Source organism: Microtus pennsylvanicus, chromosome 3 (assembly GCF_037038515.1).
Source record: "Microtus pennsylvanicus isolate mMicPen1 chromosome 3, mMicPen1.hap1, whole genome shotgun sequence".
NCBI classification, from domain to species: Eukaryota; Metazoa; Chordata; class Mammalia; order Rodentia; family Cricetidae; genus Microtus; species Microtus pennsylvanicus.
This window is the reverse complement of record NC_134581.1, coordinates 17,983,517-17,996,974: the sequence shown is the minus strand read 5'-3', so window position 1 is coordinate 17,996,974 and position 13,458 is coordinate 17,983,517. Positions and strand designations below refer to the sequence as shown.

Here is a 13,458-nt window from a genome sequence, read left to right as displayed (position 1 = left end):
AGTTAATAAACAGATACGGACAAAAAGTGGAAAGATTCCACTCTGGCTATTTGAGCATCTAGGAACTACATAGTCTTAGCACATAAAATAATTGTCTTTAACACCAAGAGTAAGCGTTTACCACCAAAAGGTCCAGATCTGATACCAGCCCAGGAGCCCCTGACTCTGTTCCATACCACCAATTGTTTTAAGTTGTATTCCGTCTATAACGTTTTAAGTGAGCAATTCATCTCCTACATTCTAGAACATACTGTAAGAACACACTCCTTAGCTGTTGACAGTATGCAGGCTAAGCCAAAGGCCTTAATCACTACACTAGCTGTGAAAAACTCCTCTGCTTTGAAAATTAAGCTTTAAAAGGCAATGGATCTCTTATTTCAATTTAACTAAGAGTTCACAACTTCATGCCCCTTCTAAAAAAGCTCTTCCATAAAGTGAAGTCATTTTCATATATACGCCTCTCTCATTATGCATGCATAGCAGGAGAAAAGCAGAGAGTCGGTTTTATTGAATGTGACCACAAAGAATGCTCAGAGGAATATGATAAATGGGAAGTGGGAGAATTCTAGAAGTCACTTAATCTATTTTCATAGAACCAGCTGAAGCAGGAGAGAAGTCATTACGAAGGATGCACCGTATTTCTAGAAGTTTCCGTATATGGAGTCTATGGCAGTTTCTTGTCAACGTTTACTTATTTGTGTACACATGTGTGGAGGCAGAGGACGACCTTCAGGGGTCAGCCCCCTCCTTCCACCTGGCTTCTGGGGATTGAAAGCAATTGGGGACAAGCACCTTTACCTGCTGAGCTACCGTGTAGGCCGCATGAGTCAGTGTTTTATTGTTAGATGGTTTCAGAAGCCACTTAATTTAGTTTAACAGAACTGACTGAAGCAGGACACATGAGGTAGCAGGATGGCCCCTTCGCCTGAGAGCTGGGATACCTAGGTTCTTATCACATGACAAACATGGCATCATCTTGGCCAAGCCACAGTTGAGCACAGTTCCTCTGCACAACTGAGGAGGTAGCTATACCTGACTGGGATCAGGCTGACCCAGACACCCTTGCAAGGCTGACAGTAAATGTGATGTCTGAGGGGAGAACGCATTCTTGAAAATCCACAGGGACAATGGACAAATGGGATAGCAAGCATGCAGATGGAACTTAGATACCAGCATGGACCACAAGCATCAGCTATTAAGTGGAAAACTTAGTGACTAACGTGAAGATTCTGTGGGTGTAACAATCGTCCTAATTTCATGCTTGCTCATGGACTCAATAACGTTAGCTTTGCCTATGTCCCTTCCTGAAGTTTAGTGAAATTTTATGACTCTGCATAATGGTCAGATGACAGAATCGTCACCTGTGTGCAGAGCAGTTTCTAAAATTAGGGACAGCAGGCTGCCCATTTTCTCTGCTTTGTGGGGTTTTTAATTGCAGGAAATGATAGCCAGATATCTTCCATTATATGCGTAGGAGACCAAACAAGGGTTTAAGCCAAGGCATAGAGCCAAAAATCTCTCCCCAGTCACACGTGTGCAGTTACTGACTGTGCGGCACATCAGCACACAGCTGGAATTGACTTGTTCAGGGGTGCAATGAAGAATGGATAGGGCAGATGAATCTTAGTGCTTCAGCGGTGTGGGGTGGGGGTGGGCGACAGGACCCAAAAATCCCAGTGCAATCCACAGAACTGGCTATGTGAGCAGAGAGTTTGATTCCAGGGCTGCAGAGGGAGATAGAGAAGGAACCTGGACACTGTCCCCCTCGTCGCAGAATTCCACTCTCTGTGTAAGTTTATCTACACAGCAAACCCCAGCATCCCACTGACACACACGGAGAAGGCTTCAGACATCCTCTCCAGGTCCAAAGGGAGAGTTTCAGGGCACAGAGTGAGGCTTGCTGTCTGCAAAAATGAAAGGTCCTTCAGGGCCAGCTTTCCTGGACTTGATCTGCGTGTGTGGCCCTGAGAAAAATATCGCATCCCTCCGTTTGATTTCTCCCACCTGTACAGTGGCACTAATAATAGTTAAAGCATTTCAGTGTGGCTGCGAGCCTAGAGAGACGCAATTTATGTGAACCAATTAAAACCATGCTTGGAGCATAAGAAACCCAATAGCTTAAGTCACAACTGTCGCCATCGTAGCTGGCATCATGCAGCGTCCTTAGAACAGTGCCCAGCCTAGAGCAGCACAGTGGGAACGGCCTGCTGTCACAACCACCTGGAACTCCATGGTTTCAACATGGTGACTGGAGCATCAAATGGAGGAGGGGGAGACTGTTTCCAGCTAGACCGACAGGCTGGGTAAAACACCACAACCGGTACTCCACACCTCTCTGATGCCTAACTCGGGGAGTCTATGAAGACTCCTGGGTGAGGATGTAGGACTTTCTGTCTTCCACGCCTACGGCACTGAAAACCAAATTACCACCCAGAAAGGAAACTGCCAGGTTGCCCTAAAGCCCTTTCTTGGGAGTTGTGAACACTTGAGATTTAGAAAACACATATAAAATACTCAATAGCATGAAAAACTTGGCAAGGGAACAGACTAATGTTTTGCTGTTGCTATTGTTTTAAATTATCGCTGTTTCCTGGAAGCTATGCTCAAGTAGAGGGGGCAGGAGAGTAACCCTTGTCCTGGGATCCATTGTAGAGGCCCTGCAGGCTGAACTGAGAGGTTGCATCTGTGGAAGATGCAGTGTGCACCCCAAGCCCGACGAGGCCTGCCCCGGGCCCTGCATCTCCCTCTGGCGGAGCTCCAGCTGCTTCTGCCAAGGGTGACTCAACACACTCAGCAGGCCTGATCAAATTCGCTTGTTCCCGTGGGTCTCACCATAGCAGAAAGTACACCGCTGGAGTTGCTCTAGCGCTGGCGCTGCGTCAGTCCCGGAGGGAACCACGACGACTTGGAATGTGCCAGTGTCATCAATCTAGAAGAAGCAGAAGCAAGGGAAAGAATTGCTGAGTGGGTTGGGCTTGTAGGAACCTTCCAGCGCGGCTCAAGAGCTGAGGTCAGGGGAGGGCAACCCCACGAGGCTGCTGGGAGGTGGCCCAGCTGGTTTTAACCTCTCCCCTTGAGCTGCCAAACAGGAGAGCTCACCATTACGAAGCAGTTACTGGCACACAATGGGTGCCTTGTGGCTCAGCCGGGAGCACAAAATATCCATCACCCAGCTAGCCAGGGCATAGCCCCATCTCCATTCTTCATCTAGAGGGACTGAAGCGCAGAGAAATGACCAGCTGATCAAAGGAGGCAGTCTACACTCAAGTTCATTATGGAAAAGAATGAAACTCCCATTCCCACCCCGCCTCCCCTGGCCTCACCGAAAGTCCCAGAGAACCAAGAAGTTGAGAGATGCTCTTTACGATGTACTCAAGTTGACAACCAAAATTAACCATGCCATTGTTTTCCCTTTCTAGTAAACTAGGCACTGAAGCAGAGATGCTCAGACCCAGGCCCAGGTGGGTGTCCTCCCTGAACAATCTCAACCCTTTCGTGGCAGCAGTACCGTTAGCAGCCCACCTCGGGAGCGCGAGGGCGCAGTCTTGACTAGTGCCCCGGCACGAGCGGCCCTATACCACACCGTTGGTGCTTTTGAGAGACAGCTACAGTGTCTCAGGTGAACCACACCTTTGCTCCACCTGAACAGTGATGAGTGACTGAAGTCTGAGCCAGGGCCAGCTCAGAGAGCATGGATAAGGATGCTCCAACTGACCACGGACTTGCCTGTCAGCTGTGAGATGATTAGTAGATGAAGGGACAGTATAGTGGCCCCATCCTGAGACTGAGATGGGTCAGATGATGTTCTCAGTGAACTCTTAGACTCTTAATAGCTCTCCTCTCTTTGGCAAGTCTCACTCCCACCTTTAATCCATGGAGGTGCGACCATGGAGGTCCTGGTTACTCAGGGTTACACCATTTCTCTGAGCAGAGCCACCTGGACCAGAGCAGGACGTGAACCAGACTGAACTGTTCTTTCAGGAGCCGAGATCTGGAGTCCTGGGGGCTGCTTGGCTGTTCTAGAGACAAGAGTCTGCAGAGACGTGGGACTGGGGGCATATTCCATGTGTGGGCTGAGGAAGGGGAGGAAGGAGAAGAGAGGAAGAAGGGGCTCTTCCCAAGGTTTAGCTGTTTCTGCCCATTTTCTGTCCTGTGCACCATAGATGGAGGAACCGGTGCTCACCAGATGCCTCTTTGGCTATCCAGGACTTTGCCTTGATATTCTTCCTGGGATGGAGTGGAAGACTGAGATCTTGTGAGAACTGGAGACTTGGGCTACACTGTTAGACACAAATCCATGGAGAAAGGCTCAGAGTGTACCAGAGAAAGACAAAGAAACAGAAAACAACAAAAGCAAGCATGATGTGTCATACAGGGGTGGGCATGGAGGTTGGACAGTGAAGGGGACAGGAGCTGTCATGCCGTGAACGGGGACCTCGCGTAGTGGAATGCAATACTCTGCTTCCTCTTGCTATCTTCAGTAAAGTCAGCCTCGCTTGCTTGCGGGCTGTGCAAATGGATTCTTAGGGGAAAGCGCTGTCAGTAAACAATGACTAGACACCAAGCCATGTTGTGTCAGCTCAGGGAGTAGGGGTCAGCCATCTGGGGTAGGAGTGGGCTGCAAGGACTAATCAGAATAAGCCAGAAGAAAAATTAGAAACCATGTAGCCAGCCTCATGGCTTTACAGACAAAAGTGAGCCCAGGGTAGGAGTGGGGACCTGAAGGCTTCAGCGCCAGGTCTGCTCTTTCCCAACAAGAACCAGCTTCCACGCTCCAGCCGTTTCAGAGTCCTAGCCGTGGATCTTAATTGAGAACGACGTTTCTCAGGGTATTGTCCAGGGAACACCGCCATCTGCTAACTAGCTTTGTTCTGTGTATCTACAATGTAACAACTTGCACGTTTCTGGCCCTGCCCCGCTGAACAATGGATGCTCACATTTAGTCATGCATCTGCCCGATGATAGAAAGCTAAATACAGGTCGTCCTCAAAGATGCTGATCAATTGTTCTATTAGGGAGGGCCCACAGGTAACCTGCATGCTCCCAACACCCCAGCAAGACTCTTGAGAAAGTCTGGAAGATGTGGTTTTGGAACCACTGATCCCACTGCTTACCATGACAGTGACTGTGGTGGCAGAAAACTTCCCTAAACTGAGCTGGGGGTTTAAAATGAAAGTTTCTGTGTTTGTTTTCTCTTATTGCTTATTTTCCTGGGAAACGCAACGCCTCAGCCGCACGGCTGAGAGCACAGCTGACTGCGTGCAGATGACAGTGCAGGCGCTCTCTGGATGGTTCTGGACTGCTTCTCCTTCACAGGCGCCACAGAACCCCGTAAGATGGCACAGGAGAAAGAAATGAAAAAGTTTTCATTCTTTAGAATGCACAGAGAGGGTTGCGGGGAGCCAGCGTGTTAGCTAGTTTTATGTCAACTTGACCCAAGCTAGAGTTATCTGAGAAGTACGAACTGCATTTGAAAAATTGCAGCGTAAGACTGGCCTGTCGGTGAGCCTGTGAGGTATTGTCTTGATTAATGGCTGATGTGGAAGGCTCCATCCCACAGGGAGTGGTGCCACCCCTGGGTAGGTAGACCTGGCTTCTATAAGAAAGTAGACCTTGTTCTGAAGGCAAGACAATGTAGCCATACACTTCCTTAGGAGGTTTCTGAATATTGGTGAAGTCCATGAACAGTGTTTTATGCAATGCTTACCGAAAAGGCACGCTTGATGGAGGGCACGTTGCTGAATGCAATCACCACTGGCACAATGTCCAGGGCACTGAACTCCATGGCAGCCGTGGTGATGGACTGGGCATCGGCCGACTGACCGCTGCTGAAAAACGTGGCGATTTTCCTCACGTGAGCCCCTGGCAGGGTTCGCTTGAAGACATTCCTGGAGATGAACCTCATGGCTTTGCCAATATCCCTGCTGTCAGAGGATCTCTCATAAGGAAGAGCTTCAATTTCCCTGATCAGCTGGTCCTTCCTGTAGGTGTCTGAGAAGCGGATGACGTGCCTGGTGTGGGAGTTATAGGAGAGGATGGCAACACGTGCACCCACAGGGCAGCTGGTCTCCCTGACCTTGACATCCCTAACTAGGGAAACCATCATCCCCTTCATCCGTTCAAAGTCCTGCTCCGTGACATCCCGGGACTGGTCCAGGACAAACACCAACTCAGTTGGATGCACCGGGCACTCAGGTTTTTCTGAAAGATACACACATACACACACATACAAAATGCCTCTTATCATGTAGAACGCTTGCCTAAAAGCAATACATGGAAAACAAAATCATTTAAATGCTAACTATTCAAATATTTAAACATTAAATAATTAATAACCCAAATATTAAAACATATAAAATATTAAAACTTTACATCCTGAATCATTAAAATCGCTGTTCTAAAAGCTGGCTCTGCTCTCCTGAGATGAACATGAAAAAAAAAACAGTCTAAAGTCAGCACGATTAGGGATAAAATTTGTAAGTTCATTTCCAGTTCCTTCTAAATAATATCCTTTAACCCTCCAGGAGCTGGCTCAGAGGCGTAGACTTTTGTGTCTGCACTTTAATCATGGGAAACCACAAACTGTTTTCACTTAATGAGAAAGTAAAAACAAGGTAAAAAGGATTTTAAAGGAAATAACTATGTAAACTCCTTCTATAATTTTTAAAAACCCTGGAGGATAAGGGTCTAGGGTGTAGCTTAGTCAGTATGGTGTCACCTGACAGGTACATAGCCCTGGGCTTGAGACCCAACACCACATCACACAGATACAGCAGTTTATGCCTGTAATCCCACACCTGGGTGGTAGAGCCAGGAGGGTCAGAAGTTTAAGGTCATCCTGAACTCCAGAGCTTCACAGACAAAAGGAATGATTCCAGGACCAGTTATAGCACCTGTTGAAAGCCAAACTAATCCATCTCGGGGGAGATGGGACAAACTAATCCATCTCGGGGAGATGGGACAATGTATTAGCCTCTGACTCTAATTACTGGGATGAGCATGTTTTTCAAAATCGAAGTGATGTTAATTTTACAATTAAAAGGTGAATGCTAACTAAGTGTGAATTTGGTGCTTCTAGCTTTGTGTTTGGGTTGTTTTGTACAGGGTACAAAACCCAGCAATGATGCCGGAATAATTTAGAGGTACAGGGAAGTAAAGGTTAACAGCACCCTCTGAAAGCACAGAAAAAATTTTCTTTTTCTAGGCAAAAAAAAAAAAAAAATTACTTAAGGGCTAATTCAAAGTCTAGCCTTGAAGCCAACATACTGCTTCCAGGAGCCCCAAGGACTCTGGAGAGCACGCTCTGATGGCTTCTGCCACCACAAAGCAGGCGACATCTCTGCCTACACACCCACTACCCTACCAACTCATCCTCTAGCCCTGTCAATAATTAAAACTGTTTATTTGAAACTTCCTTATAATAAACAGATTAGCCAGACCCGAAGTCTATACATCCCAGTGAGCTTCTATACGTTAGACTAGCCGCTCTGAAGCCGAGAACTTCACATTGGATTTTACACTTCCACGGTCGATTCTGTTTGTATCCACTTATGCACAAGAGAACCTAAAAGATCCACAACACAGTTCAAACTAAAAAAGCAGCTAGCTTTATATCCTCTTCCATAACCGTGTCTTTACCTGCATCCGGTCCTTCTCACCGCCTACTTGCCATTTCTTGTTCTCCTTTCTGCATGTCATACAGTACCCCCACGTATGACAGGCTATGAGGGAGAACATGATTTTCCGAGATTATGTGACCTCATTTAACATCGTGCATCGCAAGTCCATCTGTTTTCTGCAAACTGATTTTCCTTCAGAGCGGACTTTTAGTCCACCCCATATATTAGCCGGCGACAACCAGCCTGCCGTAGCCTCTAGGCTCCGCCTCCATTTAACGTGCTGGTCCTCCCCATCACTGAGCCACAGGGTTAGTGGGCTCTGCTGCTTCCCCGGGGATGTCTAGGTCTGCCTTGTTCTAAGGAGTTGGTATTTGAATTCCCCAGCCCTGAGCTTAGAAAACTGTGGCTCCTTTAGTCCTGACTTCAAGTTCACTGCTTCAGAGAGGAACACTGGTCCAAAGCATACCCATCCCCCAGACATGATTTAGCTGCAGTGAAGCCTGTGCTTTATCTCAGATTCTGAATTCTTTTGTTTTTTTTATCTGGACTCCCCTTGAGAATGGAAATGTGTGAGGTTGGGAATCTTGTCTGCTGTCAACTCTGTCCCCAGCAGAAAACAGGAGACTAGATTACAGGAGGCTTTCAATAAATCCATGTTGAAGGAATGAATCGGCAGAGGGTAAAGGCTGGTGAATTTATATAAGGGGATATATATGCATATATACATATGTATACATACATTCACGTGTATGTATATATTTGTGTATTTATATCAGGCTGATAATGGGGTTACACAAATATATCGTGCACTAAGCCTTGGCATTAAAATGAGACTAAAAGATACCAAGCCAGGTTGGCAATTAACATTAAGCCTGAGCTAGGGAAGTCTCGGCGTCATCTCCACCGCATGGCTTGCTCACTTGTTATCTGATCCTGATTTCCTTCTGCCCTCTGCCTCTTAATCACTGAACTACAGAGACTACATGACAGAGAGGGGGAAGGGAAAGGGAGAGGTGGAGTGGGAAGAGAGACGAAGAGAGGATGGGAGAGAGAAGATGAGACAGAGAGGGGAGGAGGGAGGAAAGATAATTTTTAAAAAATCAGATAGTGAGGTGAATGGTGATGTATGCCATTAGAAAGTTATTGACAATGAAAGGGCCTCCCAGCGGTGAAGTTCAGCACAGCTGATGAGTCATAGAGGCAAGGGTCTGCTGTGAGTCTGAGGAAAGGAAGCCTGGGTCCAAGTTCTACCAACTGGCAGGCAGCACCATGCTTGACCTCATCCTTCCAGACGGGGGGGGGGGGGCACCTTAGAGCTGGAGCAGTGCATGCGGTAAGGTAAATGACGATCACTCACCACGTCCGCCGCCGGCTGGGGAGGAAGAACAAAAGGGAGAGGTTATTCCTCGGTGGACAAACAGGGTTCTAGAGTGCGCAGGGAAACCAGAGCAGTGAAGTCCTGCCTGCTTGCATATAGAACTCAAAACTCAAGGCCGCAGACAGTCTAGAGAGATCCTGGTAGAGCAGGATCCCCTCCAGAGGGGAGGAGCTAGGGGAAGTAGGACAACGCACAGCCATAAATCAGCCCCTGCAGCCAGATGCCGGAGATGGAAACCATGCCTGTGAGAACATGATGTTACGGAGCTGAACTCAACTTGGGAAGTGAGAGGGACCCAACCTCTCTTTATAATTTCGCATGTACAAATCTGTAGATGTCAACTATATATGTGCATACATGCATGTGTGTATTCAATACACGAATACACACATACATGTATGTGTCTTTTGTTGGGCTTTCTTATTTTTTTTAAGGAGGTGTAGGAATAATGGGGACAAAGCTCAGGACTTCTCTCACTTTCTCATGACCAGCTAAGGACTCTACCACTGTGTCTTCTGCAGTGCTGGGGACTGAACCAGGCTCTTGCCCAAGCTAGGCAAGTGTTCCACTAATAACCTACACCCCGAGATCAAATATATACACATATATGCATGTCATGCAATTATGTGTGTACATATAAATTTGATGTCTCTATGCACACATAGTATATGTCTGCATGAGTTGAGTTTCTCTATCTGAAAGGCTAGGACCACTAGTGTTACTGATTTCAGATTTTTTTTCAGTTTTGGATATTTTTACATAAACCCAGTAAGATCTCTTAGAGGCAGACTCAAGTCTCAAGACAAAAGTCCTTCTGTTTTATAAACACTGACATTGTGTAAAACGAAGGTGACCTTATACACTGTATTTAGGGTGCTATGTTTTGACTACAGCTTGTCACACGAGGGCAGGTGTGAACTTTCCACTTGTGACATTGTGTCAGAACTCAAAATGTTTGGGGGTTTGGGAGGGTCACCCTGTATAGGGATGTGTTTGGTATCATGCAATTAAAAGTAATACAAATACTCTGAAAGAAATAAATATTGGCTGGACCTGCAGTGTCTGGTCACAAGTCATGCATAGTTGTTTAAATTTCAAATAATCAAGTGAAAAATTTAGCTTCTAGGTGACATTCTTTACATTTTGGTGTCCAAAGCCACATGCGACTGGCAGCGAGGCTGCTGAATGGTGCAGGGGGCACCTCCACCACGTCAGGTTGTTCTACTGGGCAGTGCTGCTTCGGGACACTCATTTGCAGAGGTTTCCTCCTCTGCAAGACCCAGTCTGGAAGGAGTCCTGACTATGTCCACAGGGCCATGTGCTTTTATGTTCTAAGTCATACTCCTGAAGTAATTGTGTGTGCCAGATGTAATTTTGGACCAGATGTGCTAGATGGAATTCTCACACTTTGAAAGATCAGGCCCTACTCTTGGCTCTGCCACTCATGACTACTGTCCGCTTGGTTCCCATGCTAGGAAAAAACCTACTGCGCTAATTCAACCTCAAAATGACCTATTTTTGTGGACTCGGGTACAAGCTTTGATTCCCACCAGCGTTCCTTTCTGCTTCGGAAAGGCAGAGTCCTGAGAAGCTTGACTGAACGGCTTCTAGAACCATTAAAGTTCTGTGGCTCTGGGCCTGGGGAGATGGCTCAGTGGTTAAGAGCACTTGCTGCTCTAGCAGAGGACTGATCTGTAACTCCAGTCTAGGGGATCCGATGCCCTCTTCTGGCTTCCACGGGCACTGCATGCATGTGTTGCGCAGACACTCAGGGGCTCACACACACATATGAACATACAAAACAAATGTTTGCTTTTTAAAATCTGTGTGTCTTGGAATAATGCCCTATATAGAAATGGGCTATGCGTCATCTGTGTTTTTTTTAAAAAAAAAGGCCTCGAAGAAACTTTTAACTCTTCCTTGCATTTGCCATGTTTACTCAAGAAGTACTATGTATAATCCAATGAGCAGCTGACACAATGAAGGTGTGTGTGAATACAGAATTATAACATTAGTTGATATTTATAATCATAAGAATATACCCTGTTACAAGGGCCTCAAATTCAAAGAGCTTTTTGCCAAATCTGAATGCCTTTTTGCTTTTTATAATTTTGAGAGAGAAAATTATTGGCAGAATAAGCATTATTGTGAGTTTTATAAGCCAATCAATCATTTCAGTCAATCTCACCTTTCCAAGAAAGGAGAAATAGAGCATAAACCAAAAGTGGGGCTTCCACCCTCCGACCCACCCACCCACTCACCCACACTACCCACCCACTCTACCCACCCTCTCACCCACCCACCCTCTCACCCACCCACCCTCTCACCCACCCACTCTACCCACCCACCCTCTCACCCACCCACCCTCTCACCCACCCACTCTACCCACCCACCCTCTCACCCACCCACCCTCTCACCCACCCACCCTCTCACCCACCCACTCTACCCACCCACTCTCTCACCCACCCACCCTCTCACCCACCCACTCTCTCACCCACCCACTCTCCCCACCCACCCTCTCACCCACCCACTCTCTCACCCACCCACTCTCTCACCCACCCTCTCACCCACCCACCCTCTCACCCACCCACTCTCTCACCCACCCACTCTACCCACCCACCCTCTCACCCACCCACCCTCTCACCCACCCACCCTCTCACCCACCCACTCTACCCACCCACCCTCTCACCCACCCACCCTCTCACCCACCCACTCTCTCACCCACCCACTCTACCCACCCACCCACTCTCTCACCCACCCACTCTACCCACCCACTCTCTCACCCACCCACTCTCTCACCCACCCACTCTCTCACCCACCCACTCTCTCACCCACCCACTCTCTCACCCACCCACTCTACCTACCCACTCTCTCACCCACCCACCCTCTCACCCACCCACTCTCTCACCCACCCACCCTCTCACCCACCCACTCTACCTACCCACTCTCTCACCCACCCTCTCACCCACCCACTCTCCCCACCCACCCTCTCACCAGGATACAGCACAGCTGCCTCTTCATACTGCCGAACCCAATCTCGTCAATTACTATCTGACACTAACAATCAATCGTCTTAAACTCAGCTCGGTATGACTCTTCTTCTCCCTGACTTATTTGACCATTGGGAAAGTTCTGACCTCCATCTTCTACGGGTTTAAAGCCCCCAGTGTACATAACTACACAGCACACAGGCTGGCAGCCAGACAGGGGGTTAGTATAATAGGTTCCACCCCCTCCCTGTGGACTCAAAATTTACTCAAGCCATCTCTCATGAGAAGAGACTGGTTGACCAACCGCATCTGTTCTGAGAACCCAGTTCCTAACTTCTGAGAGAACTGCGAGAATGGGGGTGGGGCTGGGGTCATTTTAAGCAGGGTACTTACGACTGTGGTCCCTCACGTACTGAATGAGGTCGCATGTCTGTAGTTCAAAGAGAAAACACGGAGAATTAACCATGTCCCTGGGTCACAAAGTGTATACATGAAGCCAAAGGCATGCTCAGGTTACCGTGTTGGAATAGGAGATACTTACAGAAAATGAAGCCATTCCTCGGGCCCCTTTTATACCCTAGGAAAAGAAACAAGCAAACTTGTTTTAGGGCTGCAGACTAATGCCTCAGTAGCCAGGCCATGCCCCAACGCGGCCCCGAGGAGCCCTTAGGAAAGGGTTTCCTCCTGTGGAGTTAAAGGGAGCAGAGAACACAGGTAGGGCACTCACCGCCCCGTGAAGACAACACTGAGCACACACACACTTCCAAGGTTAAGTTCCCCAAATCCTGGCAGAGATGCCCAGAACCTGACAGAGCTGCCCACCTAACGGTGGCCCACAGATCTACGGAGCGGGTGTTTCAGCTCACAACTCAGAAAGACCGAGCCACCTGCTCCCAGCTGCCTCTCCTGTGCCCAAGTCTTGGAGTCTTCTACCCGATGTTGGATCTCCACCGTAAATAGTGGAGTAGTGGTCAAAGCCTAGCTGAGCTCATTCCTATCCACGGCTGAGGCACAAAGGGGCTAGCTTCAAACACCTGAAGAGCTAATCTCAGCTTCTTCCCCAAATGAAGAGAGACACGTGAATGTCCGGGTGGAGGGTGGGAAGAGCAAAGCTGGCTGAACTTCTTATTGCAACCCCTTCCTGGGACGGGAAGAATCTGACTTCTCTCAAACAGAAACATCAAAGGGAGATGCGGGGTGCCCCACCCAGACTCCCAGGTATGCTCCCCAGGAAGGACCGCAGCAGCTTTAACCACGTGCGCTGCTCACCGCTCGTCCTTTCACACACTCCCGGCCTTATTCATTCATCACTTGCTCATCTAGGAGGGAGGCCGTGGCTGGACCTTAACCCAGCTCACTGAGAAGAATACAAATCTCAGGTTACCGAGATGGCCCAGTGGGTAAAGGCACTTGCAGCCATGCCCGATGACTTGAGTTCAATCACCACGACCCAAAGTTGTTCTCTGACCTC

General features: G+C 48.1%; 1 protein-coding gene across 1 annotated transcript in view; it reads right to left on the bottom strand.

Moving 5' to 3' along the window:
* Window positions 1-13,458, bottom strand: part of Col6a6 (collagen type VI alpha 6 chain) — a 102,878-nt gene that overhangs the window by 15,172 nt on the left and 74,248 nt on the right. The window contains exons 29-33 of the mRNA XM_075964792.1: window positions 12,529-12,564; window positions 12,381-12,417; window positions 8,977-8,991; window positions 5,708-6,201; window positions 2,833-2,929 (exon numbers count right to left, since the gene is read on the bottom strand). Coding sequence (XP_075820907.1) covers window positions 2,833-2,929; window positions 5,708-6,201; window positions 8,977-8,991; window positions 12,381-12,417; window positions 12,529-12,564 — 679 coding nt within the window. The remainder of the gene's footprint in view (window positions 1-2,832; window positions 2,930-5,707; window positions 6,202-8,976; window positions 8,992-12,380; window positions 12,418-12,528; window positions 12,565-13,458) is intronic.